The sequence below is a fragment of the Lepisosteus oculatus genome, chromosome 8 (genome assembly GCF_040954835.1).
Source record: "Lepisosteus oculatus isolate fLepOcu1 chromosome 8, fLepOcu1.hap2, whole genome shotgun sequence".
NCBI lineage: Eukaryota > Metazoa > Chordata > Actinopteri > Semionotiformes > Lepisosteidae > Lepisosteus > Lepisosteus oculatus.
The window spans coordinates 16,580,882-16,605,028 of NC_090703.1; the positions used below are offsets into that span (position 1 = coordinate 16,580,882).

The 24,147-nt window shown below is 36.4% G+C and overlaps 1 protein-coding gene across 2 annotated transcripts in view; it reads right to left on the reverse strand.

Moving 5' to 3' along the window:
* The window catches only part of LOC102688245 (cysteine-rich motor neuron 1 protein-like), a 53,074-nt gene that overhangs the window by 26,287 nt on the left and 2,640 nt on the right, over positions 1–24,147 (reverse strand). The window contains exons 2-4 of one of the 2 annotated variants that reach the window (XM_015350917.2): positions 22,187–22,348; positions 5,306–5,548; positions 519–698 (exon numbers count right to left, since the gene is read on the reverse strand). In XM_015350917.2, the coding sequence (XP_015206403.1) occupies positions 519–698; positions 5,306–5,548; positions 22,187–22,348 (585 nt within the window). The remainder of the gene's footprint in view (positions 1–518; positions 699–5,305; positions 5,549–22,186; positions 22,349–24,147) is intronic. The other variant, XM_015350918.2, reaches the window with a different exon arrangement.

A 24,147-nucleotide genomic window follows, 5' to 3' on the forward strand; every position in this document is an offset into this window, starting at 1 on the left:
AAGTCAGTTTATATTTACAAAAAACATAATTTCTGTTACAGACTTTTAAAATTATAGGTGCAAAATATCAACAATGAGCTAATATCTATACTACAACTCATGCTATATTTGGAGCAATTTTGTTCTCAAATACTGTAGCATAAGGCATTGGCATTTCAATCTGTGGACCCCCTGCTTAATTTAAATGACTAGTTTCAACACATTTCTCAGCATGGACTACTTATACCCATGTCTAAAGGTTTCTGAGACTACACCTCAAAGATATCTATGAATAAAAAGACCAGTATTTATTAACTTCGTCCTCACAAGGACAACTGGGCTGAAAATGTACAGCCTGGTGAGTTTCTAAACAACTGAATTAGTTAGGTAAATGCATTCTTGTTTGTCATAAAGCTGTATCATAAAGCTGTATCCAAGATGTATCCACCTGAAAATATCTAGGTTGGTAAAAGGGAAATTTTCATTAAAAAAATCAACAGAGAAAATACCATTGCATTTTTTACAATTGCAATCTTTACCTAGGCATACTGGGCAGCACTCTCCCTCTGGAATGTAGAAGTTCTCACAGTCCAGTCCTGCACATTCTGCTTTGGAGCAGAAAGATATTCCTCCTCGACATTGACAGAGCCAGCAAGTATCCATTCTGTACACTTCCCCATCCGAGAACTCCTTCCCATCGTGAACACACTTTGGGGAAACTGTCAAAGAGGGGAAAGAATGAATAACGAAGACGTGTTGGTTGGAACAAATTCAACTGAGGTTTGTGTGCTGTATTAAGTAGTACACAATAATCACAATGTGTACTGTTCAAAACCCTAATGATATTAAAAAACAGAGATATTTAGTGATATTAAACTGATATCAAAACTATGACAGTGCTCCCCCTCTTTATAACAAAATCAAAGCATAACATTGTTAAAGACTTGATGTTCTAACGGAAGAATTTAATTAAAGAGCGTGCAATGTATAAATGCTAACAATAACATAATTACTTCTAATAATTGTTCTTTTGTTTTAATTGTGGAAAAAATAAAATGTAAATTGCTGATAAGACCACTGAACTTAGGATGGAGGTTTTCAATTCTGCCATGACCTTTGGGAAAGAATAATAAAGTAGTAAAAACAAAAGCAGTAAAAAAGAATAGTACAGAGATATTTCTAGTCTTTCTAACTAGGGCAGCATAAAGGCAACATTGATGAAACAGATCTCTTGACAGGAAAGCCATGTGTAGGCAGCAGACACACAGGGTAAAGCCTCCAAAAGTACCGGAAACGTCCGCTGTCTCAGGGGTAAGTCTTGAGTATGAGAGATAAGCTAAGAACAATGCCTACTGCACAGATCATTACAGAGTGCTGACAGACTGCATCTGCTAGTCCACAGACACTGCGACTTGTAGAGGTCAAGTCTTACCTTGTTTCTCAGTTTTCCTACAGAATCTCATTTACCCAAATTTTGAATTCCTACTCCACCTCTAAAAGTATTTAAAATGATATACATTTTTAAGAAAGTGGGTGGCATGGTGTGTGACAGTCAGTTCTGCTGTCTTAGAGCTCTTGGGTTCAACTCTGGACAGTGGTGCCTTAAGTGTGAAAATTGTATATTCTCTCCATGTTTCTCTGGGTTTTGGTTGGGTGCTTAGGTTTATGCCCACTTCCAAAAAGGCATGCTGGCTAGGGTAGCTAGTGTCTATAAATCAACACTGTGCTTATGTAGTGTCCCTGCAATTGACTGGCATCCTGTCCAGGGTGTAGCCCTGCTTTGAGCCCTGTACTTTCATGATAAGTTCCACATTGTCATGACCCTTATCAGAAATAAACAGCTTTCTGTTTATAGGAGGAAGTTACAGAGAGCTTATAAAGCACAGATCTTGAGCCAGCTGTCAATGAGTCCAACATTTGTTTTGAAAATCCGGAAAATAAGATTTCTATGATTTCCACCTAAGTCTATATGGGGAAATTTATAGGGGCATAAACAATGACAGTTTTCAGAAAGAGAAAAATACACTACTTCATGTTACTTTGAACATTTATAATTTACAATGCACAAACTAATTTTTATTTTTATAGTTTAAGCAATATGTCTCAGTTGTTACAAAGATAACGTTCTTTCCATGTTTCCAAAGAGCCTTCAAACATTTGTCCATAGCAAACTACTATCAGTCTAAATTCTTAGTGAACCTTTTATTATCAAAAAGGACTTTTATAACCCTTCAATTCAGGAAATCAATAGCTCATGTAACACATTTCACACTATGTCAAAGATAAATATTGAGTAAAAGACAAAAAAAGTTAAACCACATTGTTTTTTGAGTTATTTGTGACTTAATTGGCCATAAAAATAAGCAGACAGGCTGATGTATTGGGGTTTGAAATGGAGCTCATGGAAGGAGCCAAACTAATTGGAGCATCTGTATACCAGATTGCAGCTGTAGACTTATAATGTAAGAATGACCTCTCAGTTCTACTGGACTTACTCTGCATTGTAATACAAAGCAGGTGGGCAAGCCAAGTTGAAAGAATTTTAGACTCGCTCCTTTCTTTCTTGTGTGCCACAGAAACAATAGCCAGACTGAAATCAAAAGATACAGCAAGAAACATTAACCAAAGGTTTCAATCATTTATGCCCAGGAAATAAAGCAGAGAATTAAAAGTCAAGGAGTTAACAAACAATATCTGTGATATCTTTTAAAGCTTTTTAAACGATGCTATTACAGAATAAAGCATTAATGAAGTCATACTGTGCTTTCTGAATACATAGTAGTGTGTTAACTTCAGTGTTTTAAAATCAATTGAATGGAATCAGTTGTTTAAGAGTACTTTTTCTTGAAAAAGGACATTACAACTGGCTTTTATCTCTTTGTTTTACTGGAAAGCTGCATTTGTATTTAGCAATGGAGAAAGAAAGATAGATTTGCACTGTGCATCTTATAAGACTTGATGCTGTTCTGTTTTTTTACTTCTCATCTTATCTGTGCATCTTGACAGTAAAGGTTGTAACTATTTTCCTTACAGAAGTTACCTGAAAACCAGTCAAACTATTTAACTATTTAACTAAACTTGCCAATCATTTCCTGTCTCAACCAAAAAAGACTCTATTAGCAGGAAAATGATCTATACAGAGGATCGTAACAGGTTTCCTTTCTCGAATCCACTAAAGCAAACTATTAACTATTGGATTAGTGTAGCCAGTGTAGCTCAGTACTTTTCATTTTATTAATTAAAAAAATAAAAAAGAGTTAATTGATTACATATACTGTAAATGCAGAGATGAAGATATAAGAACTGCAAGCTTGCTAGCCAGCCATTTACTCATATATTAAGCATAATAACCACATATACTGTTTTGTTACTGAACACTTCTAACAGAAGGCTGACTAATTGCTTATGTCTGCAATTTTATAGGTGCCTGTATATTAGGCAACATGGAAGCTTCCAGGCAGCTTGGGTAAATGTAACAGCCAATTACAATCTGGCCAGGTGGTCCAGACCTTTTTGTGATGAAGCTGCCTGGAATGCCAGCAATCCAAGATTAAGTCCTGGTTGAGGATTACCCACCTAAACACACACAGATAAATAGTGTGGCTCTGCATGTTTGATATGGACAAAAAGCGCCTGAACAGTGGGCATTATAATCTGCATAACCCTGTAATGATCCAGAGAGGCTTAATGCATATACTGTAAGTGGTTGATCACTAACTTGCACGAAAACATGGAGTTTCGTCAGATTGGTAACAATCTTGCTGGCCAACCTGGGTTCAATTCCTCTTGGATTCACTTGGATGAACTCACTTGGATGAAATCACTAGTACATAGTACTAGTAATGCAAATGTACAGTATCAGTGTTTGATCTCTCATAGCAACAGCCTGCTATTTTAACCACACAGGGGAACTGGTCATTGTTGGACATGATTCTTTACATATTGACTTATGAAAAAGGTCCATATTCATTTAAAACAATCAGATTGTTACCAACGTATCTACTATGTCTCTTTTTTTGCACAAGAGCCAGCACCTCCCTGCTTTTTGATGTTGGTGCATTCATGCAGTCCTAATTGAAAGAAAGGGAAACACAAAGGGGATCAAGCACAGCCAAGCACAGAGCAGCAGACATTTGTTATCAAAACTCTGATCCCTTTCCTTGCATTCACAATTTGTTCAGTGCAACATGATTAACAGAATTATATTCCACCTTTCAGACGGAAAAACATTAAAAGCATTCCCATCAATGAACTGTTGAACCTCTCCCTTTATGACGTGTGACCAGACAGGAACTTTTTGACACTGCACTTCTGTTGAACACATTCATAGCCTAAGCAGTTTTATGTTCACTGACCTCATTAAATCCATTAATTCCAGGACACAGCACACATTTATGAAAATAAAGGGTATAATGTGAATTTGTTCTGTTGGTAAAACACAGCATATTTGCCATGACCACAGTGTCAATGCCAAGCCAACTCCCTTCTGGAAAACCAAGGAGTTTTTTTTTTACAATATTATGTTTTGTTTAACAGCCTCAAAACAAAAGTTCCACTGCTTAAACATCTGAACTCTTTTACAGTCACATCAAGGAAAATTCAAGTCAAAGATTAAATTTGGAACACATTTCTGAATCATGATAAGCCCAACGAAATGGGTTTTGGATCTAAGACGGTTCTAAGTGTCTAAGACATTTCTCAAATCTCTTTTGAGACTTCTTCACAATTTCTGACTCTGCCACTGCCGATGGCACCTCAAATGGCAAGCTGCCAGCTGCTGTTTCTCATCACTGTGTGAAAACACATCACACAACAGAATCTTGTGTTTTAATGTTCAGCTAATAGCACAAACAAGCTGCAAAAATAAGCAGAAAACAGCTGAAAGAAATCTTGAATTCGTCCCACCAAGAGTCATGGGCATAAGCACCTTGAAACTGTTCAACATGTTGTTTTTTTCTTTTGTGTGAGATTTAACTTATGCACAAAATGTGGAATACAGCACAGCCATCCTAATTCTTTACAAATGCCATCTGGTATGGATTAAATACCTTTCACCTCCAATAATTCCAGTATGGCAGTATAAATAATGCTTCACTACTTATGCAAGGGGAGGCGATAATTATCATTCTGAGCAGTCTTATTCCTATTATAACAAAAAATGCATTGCAAACCCTTTAAACTAAATAGAAATTACAAATTGGGGAGAGGGGGATGTCCGTATCAAGAATTTAATACAAATTTAAATACACAATGCAGAGCTGGGAATGTGTGTTCTATTTTTGTTGAACCTCTATGTATGATCTGCTTTAAGAAATGCAAGGTTTACCTTTCTGGCATTCATATACATCACAACAGTCTCCAGGGATTCCTCTCGCTTTCCTGACCAACAGCTGCTGTTGCCCAGCAGGGCACTCCTGCTTCTGGCATGCCCGGAAATTACAGGTGCAGAGGGGTGGCACTGTCGGACAGCACCCGGCAGGGGGAGTGTAGCTCTTGGTGAGAGCGGAATCTTTGGGACAGTCTGGAATGGGATGACTTGGACAAGTGACTCCAGTGCATTTAAGCTGGGCTGTAAGAGGCAAAACAATTGGATTAATGTCAGCCTGGTTGGTTAAAACAAGATACATAGAACAACAGGGAACAATGGCTTATAAAGTTCACTGCGTTCACTGCCCCACCTAGCTATCGCATTCTCGCTATAAAATGTGTTCTTACACACAGAGGTAATGGTCATGCCAAATATGAGCAGAGAAACCCAATGGTACCTTTGACAGAGCTTTATATGTGCTGAATTAAAACCACTATAAAATATTATTTATCCAGAGTAAGCGGTTAATAATAATTCCTTGCATCGTACAGATTTAATACATTGCAAAGGATCCAAAAACACTTTATACAGTATACAGGTTGTGATTCACCCACTGTTATTTCATCCACGACTGAACATGCTTAACATCCGATATGCTTGATTCAGGTCAATACCAATACAATATATGTTTTATATATAGCTTTTTGATAAATATTTTTTTATTTTCACCTAATATACCAGATTTTATTTTTTCTATTCTCTTGCAGTAGCCAAGAAAATCATCCTGATATCCTTCTTAAGGGATGTTTGGTACTCTGGGGTGTACTTTGGAAGCAGTTCAGGAAAAAATGTGAAAGGGCTTTTCTATGGCTGTATTGTATTGGTACAGTAGTTACCTCACAGATCCAGCTTTCAAAATCTTTAGTCAATGTTTATTTAACTATCACATAGCATTGAAATGTATACAATGCATTGGTCAAACTCCTGAGCATTGCAATTCCATGTCTTGTGTTATAGTTGTGAATGTAATTTTATATCTTATATACGGTAAAGTAATATGCATAGTTCAGTTAGGAATTAAGTAGTTTAAAGGTACCCATACAGATGTAGGTAATTGTAAGTAAGAGAACTGGAAAACCTGCTTACATCGGATCAAATCATAAATCTGATTTGACTGCCATGAAATATGATAACACACTTTTTAATTACAGATTAGACAGATCTTTCCAGCAAAATGACCTATATTGTTTCTAAGGAAGGAAAGATGCAGCAGAGCATGAAGTATCTGAAAAAATGTAATGGCTAATGAGAATCACATGTTAATCTGTGTACAAGTAAATTACGTACAGTACATGTCATGATTTGGGAAAACTGTATGTTTGGCCCAGATATATATATATATGTCTGGGATATAGTCATTTTCATTGATCTCACCACTGAGTGACATCTTATTTTCATTCCTTACACAAAAGTCATACAATTTGAAAATGGCCATGAACTAACTCAATTCTAAAAAAAGAGCTAAAAATAATATTTTGGAAAACTGCTGCATCTTTATGAGAATAACATTCAGACAATTCTGTATGTGTTTCAAGATAAATGCCACATTGTTACCCCTCCTGAATGGGAATATACACCTTACGTTGGAAGTCTACAGCTGAAAACTACTGCTGCATTTTGCAATTTGTATTACAGTGATATTGAAAGAGCATTTTCATAGTAAAAAAAAATATATGAAATATAAAATGCTATTAAAATGTAGTTTAGTTAAATTTAGCCTGAAAAGATAAAAAATATCTTCTGGACAAACACATCCTGGATTTTTCATTTGAAGATGCACAGTGTCTTTGGCTTTAGGGAGTAAAAGTGTTCATCCCTGCAATTCCTGCAATATGATTCTAGAGGAGGATGTGTTACTCAGCTGTGACATTTGGATATCCGAAAGATGATCTGCATGAGTTTTTTAACAGATGAATACAATTGGCAGTACAGCATGTTTAGATATGATTTTACATAGGACAAATATAGACTTTGTAAAACATTTTTTAATGTTCCAGCTTAAGAACAATAAGTAAGCTTATTTGCATGTTATTTTTTCAGGGTATTTTAATCTTTCACAGACGCTGCAGTGTAATTCTTTACAGTGTGAAGATAAATAAATGTAGCATAAGTAAACATTCAATCTTTAAAAACATTATAAACATTGAGAATGTGTTTCTCTCTGGCAAAAAAAAACAGAAACAATTGCAAAACCTGTTTTGGATTGGAGTTATAATTGCTTGAAAGTTGTTAACAAGAGCCATTTTTCTGAGTAAACTAAAGGTAGGATTTATTTTAATGAAACTGAAAACTAATGGCATTAGATTTTCAGAAAAATACTCTCTTCATCAAAAACATTGGGGTAATTCACCTGGCTGAATAGAACAACAACTCATCCAACAGGGTTGTTGGAACCCCACAAAGAAACATGAGAGATCCCATAAACTTTGTAAGTTTGCTATATAACAAAACTAAGGTAAATTAAACTATAGTTAGCGGACAAAATGTACAGTATAAGAAGAAAATGAAAGTTCAGAAGAAAGCTTTAGTAGCACTTCCATATCGAAGAGAGAGGGATCGTTTGGAAAGAGCTGCTCCGAGGAATAATAGTTGCATGAGGTTGAAGAAGGGGAATTAATAAAATCCATGTAAAAGATGCAGAATCCTTAATTGTGGAACATGGGAAGCATGCTTAATGATGACTGGGCTTGGATTTGATATAAAATTCATAACCTCAGATGAGCAGTGCTCAATGACTAAACGTGGCAATTGGGATTCTTTAATGCACAGTGAAGAGCTCTACCTTGATCTATGAAATGTCTGGAAACCATTTTTGTGCTGAATCTGGGTTAGTCAGCACTTTGAGGAGAGGTGTAGGAAACCAGTGACAAGTCATTCGTTGTCAATTTGTCAAAGAGTAATAGGTCAGAAGGGATGGCTGTTTGAGATAAGAATAACTGGGAGTAGAAATAGGGAGTTTTGAAAGAACCGTTTGTGGTTTGTGGATTTAAAGTACTGAATATTCAGAAAGACTCTGGAGAACATATTTGTAATGCAGCACAAAGAGAGGAAGAGATACTGTACTGCAGTTCAAGAACCACAAAAGGTGTGGTTTCTGGTGCTGGAAAGGTTTTAAAACATTTGTGAAAAGGGCGGATTGAATAGCAGACATATTGAATATAGGAGTTTGTATATTAAAAATTGAATACAGATAGAAACCCAAGTGAGATGGGAAGGTTAAGTATATGCAGAAATTTAGAACACCTTTGTTTATCATGTGTACAACAGAAATAGGGGAGCACAGAATTACAGTCATAGCATGTGCAATACATTTATATTGTGCAATACGACTTTTTTTGTGTACTGTTCTGTCCTGTTTTGTTCTTTGTGTGTTCTGGACTGTGAGTAACTCTTCTTAGTGCACTTCTCACTGTACTGATAGTATTGTATGTATTGTATTATTATTGTATTATTCCTTACATTGTTGCTGTGTTGTCTGTGTTAAACTGCTGTTGCACTGCAATTTCCCTCACGGGATTAATAAAGTATCTACAGTATCTATCTGCTGCCTTGCAGTGCTGGGGCCCTAGGTTGAATTCCTGGGCTGCTAACTGCCTGGAGTTTGTATGTTCTCCCCGTGTTCACATTGGGTTTCCTCCAGGCGCTCTGCTTTCCTCCCTCTTTCCAAAGACATACTGATACAGTAGGTTAATTGGTCCTGGTGTGAGTGTATGTGTGTTTGTGTCTGTCTGTGCCCTGCAATGGATTGGTTTCCTATCCAGAGTCTATCCAGCCTTGTGCCTGTTGCTTGCTTGGATAAGCTCCTACTCCACCTTGACCCTGCTTTGGATAAAGCGGTTAGAAAATGTATGGATAAATGGACAACAGATATAGAACTGAGTGGATGAGGACAGATTTGACTCCAAGAGGAACTTCTTAGAAAACTGACGATGACAGAAGGGTACAGTTTTCAAAATGTTACAGAGGAATCCAAGAAGATTCATTTGGCAGGAAGTGGCAAACAATTCGCCTCACAGCCTCAAACAGCTGTGCATTTGGGATCTATGTTAAGATTGTGGTGTAGAGGTGTTCCAAGGTCAGGCAGCCTGCAAAGTCAAGAAGATGTGCAATAGTGTACCCAGAGGCAGAGCTTAAGTGACTGAGGAAGTCTGAAAGCTCATGTTGAGTAAGAATGGAAGAAAGTGGTGAGAATTGTCTAAAGGAAGCCAAGACTGGCTTGTCACAAAGAGGGGCGAATGGTTAGAATTTAGGATGATCCCTTAAAACCCAAAGAAGAGAAACTGCCTGAGGTTTCTCAAGTTGAAAGAGCTCTAGCTGCAGAGGCATCTATGTGAGGAAGTCAACTGTGAGATGAAGGAAGATCCCCCAGAGGGCTCCTGAAAGTGTAGAAACAGCTATGGGCTGGCACAACATTTGAAAGTAAGACACAATGTGAAATAATACCTGAGGTGCCTGAGGTTTAAGCTTGATAGGCATAAGTTTGAGGTCAGTAGAGAAGATGATTGTTATAAGTCAAGCATTTTGTTTTTGGTGTTTTGATGTGATGTATGGTGATCAATGTACCTGTAGTGCATAAGACAGTGAATCTACTTACAGTATTTTGGCCATTGTGTTTGGAAATAGATGTAGACCCTAAATGAAAAGTTTTCAAAGCAATCTCTTCCTTAAAATTTACATATTAAACCATTCATATCTAGTTTTAAAGTTGTGGAAGTGCAAATATACATCATAATTCCCAGAGGTACAAATATAATAATATCAAATATTATTACGTATGCTGCCAGCATCTTATTAATTCATAACTGAGAACAGGACCATAAGGAGCTGAAGCATAAACACACACTAAAATCATTGTATTAATGAAAGGAACTGCATGAAGTACTGTACTGTAAACAGCAAAAAACACCACATGAAATAATACTTCCTCCAAATCACCAAAGGGGATCTATGAACTATATTTTTCCAAGCAGAGAACAAACTGATGCAAATATAGAAAAACAAGTCATATTCTGTTACTTTGTTCTGTGCTGGCATGCTGAACATATTTCCTACAGCAATGGATATTACCCAATATTACTGATCTTTAAAGGCTTTCTTATGGCTTCCGCCTAGTTTTGCCAATTTACAGCAGTAAAATTCACAGACTTTCTCTCAGTCAATTAAGATATCCAATTTAATTATAAGTACTGACATGTTTATCCTTCAATAAACACAGCTGCCTTCTGAAACGGCAACAATTTGTTTGTCAACATTTCTTAATACTCTCTTCCCTTTAATTTGTTTTCATATAATGCCCCCTGTAATCTTCCTAACATACTTCACAGACAGAACTGCTCCAATTATACCTACATGCTGTACCACTTATCGATATTAATATGAGATTATGCTTTGCTGAGGACATTAATCAGGAGCTGTACATACAGTAACTCAGTTCACTTGTTGATACATCTAACTATGCCTGGTCAGAGAGTTTCTTTGGTGAGATGAAGGTCAGACAAATTGTGTTCCTGAGCTTTAGGAAATTAAGACTCAAAAATATTTGTGGGTCTAGGTCACATGTATCAATCTAATGATGAAAAGACTTTCATGCTCCATAAATTTGGGATGAATGCTTAAGGAATTCATAATGGCCTCTAACACTCAGACACTAAAGTAAACTGTAGAAAAAAAGATTTGCAACCATCCTTGAACATGAAGCATATTTGTTCTGACGTTTGTAAAAGTAGACCTTTGAATGTCCTACATGATTTTGCTAGATCACTATTTACTTTTAAGAACTCTTGAGCATCACATGAAGGGGCAAAACAAACACAACTTAACATTTGCTCTTGGTGACCAAAGCCAAGGTGTACACAGAAAATAACACACCACACCTGAAGAAGGATCATTGTGGTTTTCCTTTCAGTTTTTCTGCATTGAATTAACCTTTACTTGTTCCTTCACAAAAAATAATTTAATTCCACTATCTTTTTTGGGTGGGGGTTTAATCTCTGTGTTATTCGTATTTGTTTGAAGCAATCATCTTACTACGAAACATTGCCAAGTACTTGAAGGCAAACACTAAATGCATTTTCTTTACTGGATTCCTTCTCATCTGTATTTTCTAAACACCCTAAAAGATGAAGATAGTGATTAATGTTAGAGAGAACAGTACATGTCCAGAAGGGCTATAGTTAAGCTGAATATTCCATTAGTTAGATGACACTATATCCTGCCTTGGGCACTCTGGAATAAAAAGAAAACAGATATCTTGGAGGAAATCCAATGCAAGACAACTCTTCTTATTCATAAGAAAAAGACTAGAGTTAGAAGGGAATATTATTAGCACAGGAACAATATCTAAATAACATTTGGTCATTGGTAGGGTACTGTACAGTATGTACTCAAAGACAGAACTAAGTACACAACTAGGATAGAAATTATACACAAAAATATAGGACTAGGGTTAAAGATAGCTTGATTCAAATTGCACTCAATTAATGTCAGATACGCAAAGGATCTGTTTTTGTTTTTCTTACAATAGTGGCCAATATGTCCATATGATCACCTTATTTGCTTATAGTTTGCTTCCTCAAGACACAGCAGAAAAGAGTAAATAATATTTAACACAATAATAACATACTGTATAACAATAACATAACATCTAGTATATGCCAGTTTTCCAATATGACATACTATATTGTCATGTAAAACGTGATTGGGATAGTAACTGAATGAAATCTCATTTGCAGGTCTAAGCACCAACACTAGTGATATTTGGCATCTACTCTTTTCACTTTTAGTAAAAGTGTCTTCCAGTTTTGATTCTTCATAAGGTGACCATGTTCAACACACTTTTCAGATTTTCAGAACACACTGAAAATAAAAAAAACAATTTAAACAAAAAATGATTTCAGTTACATGTAAATTATTCCATCAGGAAACTAATCTAAAGCTAAAGACCCCTGCATATAACAATTTATTTTTTAAAGCTTTGTATCATCCTTCAGCGAAAAATAAAAGCAGCTGTGTTGAATAAAAATAATTAAATTCTACTATATTTTAGTTCTACTACAGTACATTAATACACACAGTAAATGAAAATAATAAACAAAGATCTTTACAATTTGCATAGCTATTAATTGACAAACCTATACATTGCTGGAAGATCATGAAAAAAATATCTGACATTGGATATATTTTTGATATATTATCAGTTTCTAATGTATAGATTGGAGGAGAACTTAAGAAAATACTTATTTAATACAAGTAAAGCTACAAATTCAAGAATTTAGTTTCAAACAACGTTTAACATGGGTGGCCCAATTAAGATTATTTCCCAGAAGAGATAATTACCACCACACAATAAATAGAAAATTGGCAAGAATGAAAAATGCTTGGATGAATTCTGTGTTTAACATATTTCAATATGCTTATGTGTACTTAAGTAGAGACACAAACAGCAATTATTTAGTCAGTGGTCACAAGAGCAAATTCTGGATCACAATGGTTACTGTTCTTAACCAGGCCCACACTAACATCAACAGCAAAAAAAGCACAAAGAACCAATTCTGCATGGTTGATAAATTTCAGCTGCAGAATGCAGTGAATGTCTTCTCTCTGGAAAAGTGAAATACTACCGAAAAACCTAGCAACGTCTCATACCGTGAACTATCCTATTGAAAGGCCTTCCTGAATGTAGACACCATCAGCTGTGTGGTAAATCCTAGAAATAGCAGAGGATAGAAACTGAAAGGCCATGCTTAACCTGAAACCAGGATAAGGAAATTGAGTTTATTACCACAGAAAGAACTATTATAAATAATGCACATTTCTGTCTTCTCAGAAGCTCATTCATAACAGAAACACACCCCCTTTGTAAATGTGTGCTTTTCTTACAGGGCATAAGGACGGCAGTCTTTCTCAGCCCAGTCGTTCTCCTGAAGGCAGAGGAGGTTGTGTTGACAGCGCGAGTTTACTCACGGAAAATCAGTGCACAATGTGGGTTCTGTTCACTGACTGACTTTGGAATCAAGTCAGCAGAGAACAAAGCAGTCTTAGAGCAGCTACCCTCTGTGGTTTTTGGTAAGTCCTCAGGTTTTATATGGTTAGTACGCAAAGGGGACAACAGACCCATTTCTCACGTATGCCGTATAAATTTGGATTTGTGCCACTGGCAGTTCAGAAAATTCAGCATTGTTCAGTATGTTAACATGGAGCCCATAAAGCTGCATTCAGAACAAGCTGGGCCCACAGGAAGAGAAATGGTAAAAATAAATATTAAGACCTACAAGCTTGCCAAATATCACTCGTTCTATGGCAACAACTGGACACTGCTAATAAAACTAAGCCCCGCACAGTCATTCCTTGAGCTGCTGTCTTGTCTTTTCCTGATAGGTTATGTCAAATATCTACTGTAAGAACCTTAGGTACTGTATATGACCCTAGTATGTTATGAAAATATGAACTCCCATGTCACTCCAAAACACTCCCATGTCCCGCCACTGTCGGATTTCCTACATTATGAGATTACGCAAGCAAGAGTGGCTGAATAAGATCAATGGAGTGATTAACTGTCACTAACAATAAAAGAGAGCATGAATATTTCACTGTGGAATCAACTTGCTTGATTTACCAAGAATAGTTGACTCTGTGTTACAGGGGTTTTATATTTTGAAGTGCGAAGGAGTTCGGAGAGCATATGTGGAACTTTTAGGTCCCAGAAAAAGAGATCCAGTCATTATTGTCATCATTTGTTTGTCATAATTTGATTGTTTTACTTACAGTAGATTCTACTTCACAAGAATGATTGCCTACACTAATGTACAAAGTTTATCCACTTTGTGTATGTGAAATTATCGACATGCCAGTTATGTTTTTGATCCTCACTCAAAATCTCGCCTCAGTTGTACCACAGTCTCCTGTACATAAGCAAATATAATACACTTGCTGTTTGAACTCAATCAGATTGGACCAAAAAATACTACCCATGGAAAAGACAGATTTTAAAACTAAAAAAGAGGTTATATTTAAGAAGACAGACACATATAAATGCGCACCCTGGCCTCGCAGTATGTGGTACACTCCCTGGAGTTTAGAAAAAGAAAGAGTATTTTATACTACTGCTGAATTCCCAAACAGGAATTTGGATTACATAATCATTCTGGTGTGTGGCCAGCATTTTCTTATTGTAGACTAGACTAACTAACCCTGTTGATAGGATCTCTGATTTTGGCTGTCGAGAGAAAAAAAAATATCTTTAGTTACCTTGGAGTTATTTATAAAGGATAAGACAACAATCTGACCTAATGTCTTTGGGAGGCATTTTTTTTTGCTTTCATGTTTCCACAGTTGTGTTTCAATTTTCACACAATGAAGCTGGAAGTAGTATTTAGAGGCCTGATCCAAAACAAATATGAGCATAAAAGAATAGTACAATTGCCAAGGTAGAACAGTACAGGTCCTAGAAACGTATCAACTTTCTCCAACACTCAACTGGAAGAGGATTCTGAGATCAAAACTCAAATATAGCAGACGTTCACACTGTGTTCTAATTTTGAAATGCACCTCCATGAGTTAGGGAGATAACGTGCAAATCCCACTCTATACATACCTTATTAAGCAATATCAACAACAACAAAAACATGCCTCCATAGATTTTTAGCACCCTCTTGTGGCTGCCTCAGTGTACCTGCGGCCTCCAGGAAACATTTGTTCCACAGCTGCTCTTTGACATAACCTACCACTCTACTCCACCCTACAGTGGGGACAATCACCCGATGTGAGGCAATGTGAAGCGAAGAGAGCATTGGCATTTCCGTGCCGTGTATCAGCCCTCTGAGCACCCCAATGTAAGGTGACCTGTGTAAATTTGATGGTAGACCTACAGTACATAATGATACGGCATGGTACGATGGTATATAATGGTTTCCTGCCAGAGAGATCAATGTGGTCTGACTCTGCTTTAGGGATCTATTATTCCTTTGTAAGATCCGAGGTGGAAAGATACTAGATTACTACGTGTCTGAAGTACATTTTAGGTAAACAATCCAATCCAAAAGACATTGCATTTGGACAGTTTGTTCAGCCAGTGAATGTTACTCCCATGTGCCATCAAGAAAAGCGATCAACACAGCTGAACTTTCACATTCCTTAACTGCTTTGAGCTCAAGCATTGTTTTAACCTATTCCTAAAATACAGCTCATTTAACAAATGGTAGGGTTTACATACAGTATACATCTACCTTGGGAAGTTTGACTTGCTTCACAATGTAAGTCCTCTTGACACAAAACTAAACACATCAGTCTTCTTTTCAACAAAGAAAATCAGTTTGTTCTTCTGTTTGTCACTGAAACCAAGTCCTGTTTGTATTGAGTCAGCAACTTACAGAGAGAAAATACAACAGTGAGGGATCTTTTCCTAAATGTTCCCCAAAACGTGATGTGGGGAGTAAGAACATTACACTATTACCTAGTCAAAATTGTAGAACACAATTTCTTGGTTGTACATCATGCACTGTCTTGATCTTGTGCCATATATTCTTATACCAGTGGGGTCATCTTGCTTAGTCCGTATTCAAGGATGATATGGACGTTGTTGTTTGACTCCTCCAATCATTCATGAGCAATATTTAAAATATGAGAGGTCCTCCCATATAATAATTTAATAAGAAAAAAATGATGTGAACCTGATAGAGAATAACAAGTAACATCAGAGATGCTAATCATAACCTTCTTGGCTTGCAAAGTTATTGCATGGCAAAAAACCCTCCTGTTGAACCTTCCTCCCACACCATCCATCTATAGATATAGCACCTACTTATGTAGTGTCTGCATGTGCAATTTGCCCAGCCAACACATTCATAGGTAGGAAACAGAAGTGGTACCATAATCAATAATGGTTTCTGTGGGTATCCTGATTCACAAAATGATCAGCACTAGCTAATATTGTGTGTTTGTCATGCCTCAAAGTACATTGAGATATAATCCACTATAACAAGTATATACGTGTATTCTCATGCTCCCATAGAAAGAGACCCAACAAGACTCATCTAGGAATTTAGTTTAGGAATTTAGGAAGCCTTTATTGTGGTTTTGGAGACAACTGCTGACCTTTCTATAGTTTTTTCTTTTCCTAAATGTTCCAAAACAAAAGGTAAAGAATCAAATTCCTTTACTGGTGTCTGAGGCACCAATAGCTGCTCCCTCTTCACCACCCTCCCAATATATGCTAAGAAAAAAGTCCAGTAAATCTGAAAAAAATGAATCTGGGATCTTTTTGTTTGCCCTTGACCAGCTCAGTTCACAATATCAACTGCTTATTTAGGGTATTCAAATGTGGGTTGCTGGCTTGGACAGTCCTAATTCATTTAGTTTAGTAACAACCCCCCACCCCCTGCCACTGTGCTCAGCTATCAGGGCACCGTTCTCTATCAAGGGAGCTCCCTTACTAAATCTCCTGCCAGACTGTATTAAACCTCACAACTTTCCACATCTTCCCATTTCTTTACAACTTAGTGCCCTGAGTAAGAACTAACTTGGGATCAGACATGTAGCCAGAGTATCCAGCCAAAATCACACAGAAGGCCAGCCCATATTTAACGCAACCATGGCTCGTCAAGACATAGAGTTCCACGATTACTGTACAGTATGTGAATAAATAATCTAAACCTAAAAAGGGGAAACTGAATCTTGTCGTTTTTATTTAACGTCTGCTGTAAACTGGAGATGAAGGAGGTGGGATTGAGGATGGAAACAATGTTATGCTATTTAGAAGCACATTTAAAGGTTAAATAAAGACATCCTTTTATAAATGTTAGCTTGAATCCTTTACATAAAGCAGTAAAATAAAGTTGAATTACATACCTAAGAACAGATCCTCTGCCTCCAGCAATTTCCTGTGCTTGACACAAATAACTTGTCAAAGTCACTTCCCAGCATGGAGCCAGTTATTCAATCACTAGCAACCTGACCTAGCAATCTAATTAACTCTCCTTGCCCTTTTTTACAGGTTTTGCCTCTTTTTATGAAAAGAGACAGGTTTTAAGGTCATTTGAGTGGACATTGTTAATTTAATGTTAATGCAAATTATAGCATAACAAGAATGGGTATCATAAAATTAACATTTGATACTACTACAGGGCCCTGGCAGTGCAAAACAACAAAATAGCTACTACAGCACTTTTTGCTCTAGAGGATATAAAATCTTTTCATAAATCCCAACATATTTTAGACATAAAAATAAACAACGTTTGCATACAGAAAGTTTTACAAAGAAAGGTTTTTAAAAATGAAAACACAAAGTAAAATGATTACAATTTTATTAACAGCTAGTTTCAAGTCAATACTCTCACCTAACTAATTTCTAACACTTTCTGCCCTGTCTTAACAGTGTTGTAAAACAATCTGAGATATCACATTATACTATCAGTACAATACTACAATGTATTTGAGTTGCATTGCTACAGTACATATCTTTACAAAATGGTACCCAGTTTACTATTAATTCTGAAATAATGAGGACAATATTTTTTTTAGTACAAAATTTCTCTATTTGGTCATTGAGCTTTGTACCCCAGAACAAAATCCTGTTTAACTGACTGTACCTAAGTTCCACCAAAATTAAATTCAGTGTTAGCTTAGCTTATGTCTTCTGTTAACTGTTTATTTTAGTTAGCTTTTTTTTGTAATCCAGATGTGAACAACAGCCAAATACATTCCAAACAGGACCCAGGGGAGACCTGTATCCAAGCAATTGTGAGTCATTGATTTTTTGATTGTGATCACTAAATGTTACGTCAGAATATTTCCAAAAAACATTTAACTCAAGAGACACCCACAGAATTTCAATGACTGCATATGACACTGCTCCATTCACTACCTTGGTGAATTGATAACAAGAGTCAGCTCCAGCAGAGGAAACTAACAGCCCTGGAAACAGGACAAGCAAACACACTAATGATTCACAGATGGAGACACTAAAAGGGCCTTATTTGTAATGGCATTTTAAAAAAAGCAGCTGCATTCAAATGTTTGTTAGTGTTTCTAATACGTGCTACTTCTGTGACCTCTGTTAAATGGCAGGGTGTTCCAAAATAACATAAAAGGTACAAATGATTTTCTTTCATTTTGACACAAGAATTTGGTCCTTTACCTGCTCAACAGGTCATTCATGGTCTGGGATATATCCCACATATATTCTATTAGTGGAATAGGCCACGTGTTTTATAAACAGTAAAGCAGTATTAGCATTGTGACACAGAAATTCTCCATTGTAATTTTGCATTATAATGCTCAAAAGTAAAGAAGTATGCTTTTATTTTTTTGTTTCTTAAACATTTGTAGAAGCTAAAACTATGTAGAATGTGTTTTACACTACAGATACTCATGGGATTAAGAGGTTTGAAACTTATCTTACAGAATTGCAATGCGCATTCCAATTGGGTACTATTTCATCATGTTTATGAATTTATGAGTGACTCTTGGTAAGCGGATAGACGTCATAAATGTAAAGCTACCAAAAGCTGGCTACAATGGAATATACATGTTCCTGTGTTCAAAAACAGAAGTAGAGAATGTTGCTATTATACGTTGACCAATACACCATAGAACAGACCAAATGTCCACAGTAAATATTCGTAGGTTGAATTAACATAAATGTGACTCTCTCTTGTAGCAAGGTTTGGAGTATGTGTTGAACACTACAGCTCTAAGGCTTGAATCTGGGCATCAGAAAGGTTAGATATTAGATATGCCTGAAGACCAGCACACAATGGGTTCTACTGCCATGGCTGGGTGAGCCTTAGACTTGCCTTTTCAACAGCAACACATTTTTACAAGGCACTTGTGAGCAATATTATCGAGTTCTACATGTGTCTTCCTTCATTTGCACAAGTGAGCTTACAGAATAAGAGGCAGATACTGTAGCCTTACATGGATCTCAGGATGTGTTTATAATCTACATTCTTAGTGTTGGATCATTTTTAAAGACGTATTTCATTTAGCAAAATGTTAAAGCTGCTGGGCATTCCCAATACATTTATTTTCATTCTTCACTGAAACACATGCTATATAACAGACTGCAAGAGAGGCTAGCTGTTGCAAAGCAAATCATTATGCCATACATACAGTATGAGAGGTTACAATATTGTATTCAGAAAATGTTGATCTTGTTAGTTTCTGTGAGCAGACAAATTGATAATACCAAATGATATGCTACTGTAGGTACATAATAAAAATAATTGTGATTAAATTTAAAAAGAACAGTGTTTAGTCATGTAGTATGGTGGATAGTGATGGTACACTATCTCATTGTCCCAGGGTAGTGTGTTTTGATTGTGCCTCTGGCATTTGTCTGTACTTTGAGTGTTCCCACTGTGTTTGCATGGGCGTGTCTGCATGATGTTCCAGTTTCCTCCCAACCTTTAAAGACATACTGGCTAGGTTTTATAAGTTTACAGTTTAGGAGGTTATTTTAAAACGTTCTTCTCTTGAATCATCACCCCTTGACCCTTTCGCTTTCGAAATATGCTCCAGCTTGCTGTGACTTTTACTGGAATAAGAAACTTTCAGATAAATGTAAATAGCTGCAGTCTTGAACAGTGATATTCATCCTGTGCCTTCTACTCTTTGAACAAAGCTCATTTAAATCTCCTAAACTCAGGTTTTTACAAACCTGTTTGCCGTGTTTGGATAACTCACAAAAGCACACAATAGGCTTTTAGCGAAATGTGGCAACAGCATGCTTTTATTACCAGCTCTGCTCATCACACTGTTGCAAAGAGAACTGGGCACTCAAAGTAATGTTAGTATGGAGATGAGAGCACTGTGCTCTAAAATCAGCTTGGTAAATGGCTGTATGCTCTTTTCTTTCATTTCCAAAACCAACTAAAGAAAAAGCCGCAAGCTGAAATTAAATTAAAGCAATGGTTTAGGCCTGCTACTAGCTTTATACTATGAACTATAGAACTATACTATAAACTAATGGTATATCTGCACATCACAAAATTGTGAGCTGGAAAATAAGTAACCTATCTGGTAAGTAAACAAAAAGCCCCATTTTAGGAACAGTAAAGAAGAGGATATTAAAGCTACCTTTGTCACAACTTGCAGTGTGTTTGAACTTTCTCTTTCTGATTTTTTGGCTCTGTGTGTTTACAATGATGCTGCCCTCCTGCCCTGGGCTTGCCACCAGCCAAGCCAGTGAATGCATTAAAAAGGAAGGACTGGCTTTGAAGGCAAGACAAAGGCCACTATAATGCAATGCAATATTTATTAACAAGCAATGTCACATAAAACTGTAATGTATTAAGTTGCAATGCTGTAAAGATGACCAAATGATGTTGCGGTCTGCCACATGATCAAAAACACTACACATCGCTGTACAGTACTGTATGTAATTCTGAGAAAAAGGCAAAGTTATGTTATGCTTTATCTACAGAACAGTAACCTGTGAACAGTAACAGTAAAATTATCATTATTGATTTTCATATGTTTAAATAGCAACTTTAACTTTATTTTATAATATAATAATGCTTTTATATTTTGCTTTGGTTGAAATAACTATTTAAATGTTACATTTTTATCATTATTGTTTAATAAATAGCCGTGTTTGAGCCTAAAAATGCACTTTTAAAAGATTTTCATGTGCTCCCTTTCTGGAAGTATAAACTTTAAGGCACAAACCTAGCAATAGATAAAATACTTGTAGGCAAGTCAGATACATACTGTACTTTTCAAATATACATATTGTTTATACATATGTATACATATGTTTCCTTGGCAGTATTTTAAAGATAAAAACATCACACCCTTTCTTATCAGCAATTAGAAACTGTAAACTTTTATAGGCTCTTATAACTGATGCACTTTCACATTCAAAATATTATATTCATGAGATCTTACTTCCAGAATCAAGGTATCTGTCTGTTTGTCAATGTACAACTGAGAGAAACACTTATTTTACCTGCTGCTGCCTGGCATTCACTCTTGTTAACATAGGCAAAGTTTTGCTGGCAGCTCTGGGATTCACATACACTACACACCATTGGACAGTAAGATTACAGCCAGAAAAGGCACAAACTGGATTAAGGACTCCAGCAGTCTTAAGTCTTGTCCCGTGTTTGTTCTCATTATGCCCAGACTCTGACAAAAGGAAAAAAAATGTTTTTTTCGACTCCATTTTCTGGTACATTTTAAGCATTTGCCTGATTCTAGAGGGACCCAAAGCGATCTTGATTTAAGAGGCGGTATAGCCCTATCTGAGAAAGATTTGTCATCCTGTTTACCATGAAGTGTAGAGGGAAGAAAATTCACATCACACAAAACTGTAATAAAGAAAGTGAAGGTGGAACTAAATGTAGACTAAAGATTTTTCATTTTTAGCAATGGATTTCTTTGTTTGACACTACATACTGTACAGTAGGTTATTTGTGTACGCATCCTGGCAATCAGTTTTCATTTCTTTCTAGGCCTGTTGTGTTCAGGATTAATTGATAAATATAACAAATTATATACTGTAGTAAGAGCAAATGATCTCTGATAATTACAGAAAACAATAATAATGAAGGGTACAGTAAGAAACAATGTTACAAGAAATCAAAGATGAAATACATTTCTGCAATTTCTGACAGAACAACTTAAGCGTTGAACGAACTTGAAACAACATTTTTTTTATTCTAAAAAAGAGCAATATAATTTTATGTGCTGTCAACACCAAAATGACAGGACGAAGCTCTAATCCTGCTTTTTTTGTAGCAGATGGATAAGGTCTAATAATACATTGATATACAGTAATATACCAGATACTATGAAGTTCGTGATCAAGGAACTTTTAATCATTTGCATTATTCAGAACCTTACCTATTATTGATGCCCTAAGGCAGGACTCCATGTCAGGATACTCAAACACACTGACACATGTACGCAGAGTCTCACAAGTGCATTGTCCTCCTGTTCTGTTACAGCCACTCTGCTCTGGGCACTTCTTATCCTCTGCCCCATGTTGAAGGTGCTCAGGTAAAACTGCAGGATGGAACAAGCACAACAAAGGTGAACTAGCTAAATATGAAATGTCTTCCAATACCTTTAATGCTAAGATCATGTTATATGCCTTTTGGCTGTGATTTCTTCCTTGTCTTTGATCTGTGGTAAGCATTCTTTGTTTGTGATTAATGCTTCTATCTATCACTCCTACATGCTCTCCAACAAAAACCTGCACATATTTAAACATTTCCTCAAGTGATGTGAGGTGGCTAAGATGAGAAAATGATAAAAGCTGCATGGGCCAAACTCCACAAAACATCAGTCAACAGTCCTAAGAGATTCCTGTTTGCACCACCTTGCATTTCCTTGCAGACCAAAAACACCAATTTAAGCCAAGACAAAAAGGTAAGTTCATATGGGAGGCTTAATTAAACTTAATTCTGTACAAGAAGAAAAATCCTGCTATCTGCTTCTCTTGATACAACATAGAGATAACCATCAAATAAACAAACATGATAAGTATGATCTGTTGCGAGATACTGTCTCTTAATCAGGCTGTGGTGAAAGAAATGTAAATGCTGTGTGTCCTTGTGAAAACACAGGGCAAGGATATTAAATGTTTTCTAACAGGCCAGTTGTTGCCAAAACATTTATCAGACTGATTACCAGCTTATCAGATTTGTTCAGGACACAAACCCATTTTTCTCAGTGATTAAGCTCTGCTATGAGTGAAAAGTTTTGGATTGTGAAAACACTAGACACATTTACAGCCATACTGAACTACAAGTAGACTTGATATACTTTTCTAGGCTGCAAACGTTTTAGTTGGTTAAATTTGTCTGTATGTTATGTGACATGGTCACCTAAAGTTATTTTGTCTGCTACACAGAGATATGATTGGTTTAACAGAATCCACTTAATATATGACAGTCTTACTTTTCATACTAAATGCCAAACTGGTTCACATACAGCAAAGTTTTAATGGTCAAACCTGACAAGCGGAAACGTAGAGACTACTCCAAAGACCAGGACCTGAATAACTTATTTAGAGAACTGATACACTTTTCATTTAGTGTGACTTGGTGCCTGGGTTTTACAAGAAATACAGTGCTTGGCATTAAAATACATATTAATGGAAAACATGTCCATATCTTGCTGTTACTACATCATGTAGTTTGGCATAATCTGAACATGTAAACGTCTTGTACCAACCAGCAGGTGAATGAACATGTTTTCAAGAAGGTCTTAAATATTTCATCATAACTTATAACTCATAACTTTTGTGTGATAATGTCTGGAAATGTTTTAGAGTTGCTTTAGGGAAGCTTTGTGTTTCTGTGGGTTTTAAGCCCACAAGACCTAAGAAGTCAGTAATTCTAAAATGGGGGTCTTAGGGCAAGTTTCTAATGAGCTTATCATTAAGTTAACCACTAAAACTGGAGATGCACTCTATCTGACTGCCCTTTTAATTATAGCCACTTTCACTACACTTTCCCTGAGGTCCCTCTCAATCAGAGAGACTGCTTGTCTTGGCATTCAGAGTAATGATGAGGCAACTAGCTTCTGAAGCCTCTTGTAGATATTGTGCTAAAAAGGAAGTCTTTGAAACATGAGTAAGATAACATAAAGGACAAGAGCTGGCTACCCTCTCCGTTCGGGGCTATTTTGAATGCACAGATCTCTAAGATATTGCATTGGAATTGCATTGGAAAATTAGGGGACATTATTGACCGGATGACAGGGAATTTCTCACCTAAATAAGTTTCCTTCTGAACAGCTGTTTGTGAGAGGTTGTGACAGTCCATTTATTATAGTTATGCTATCATTGCCATTAACAG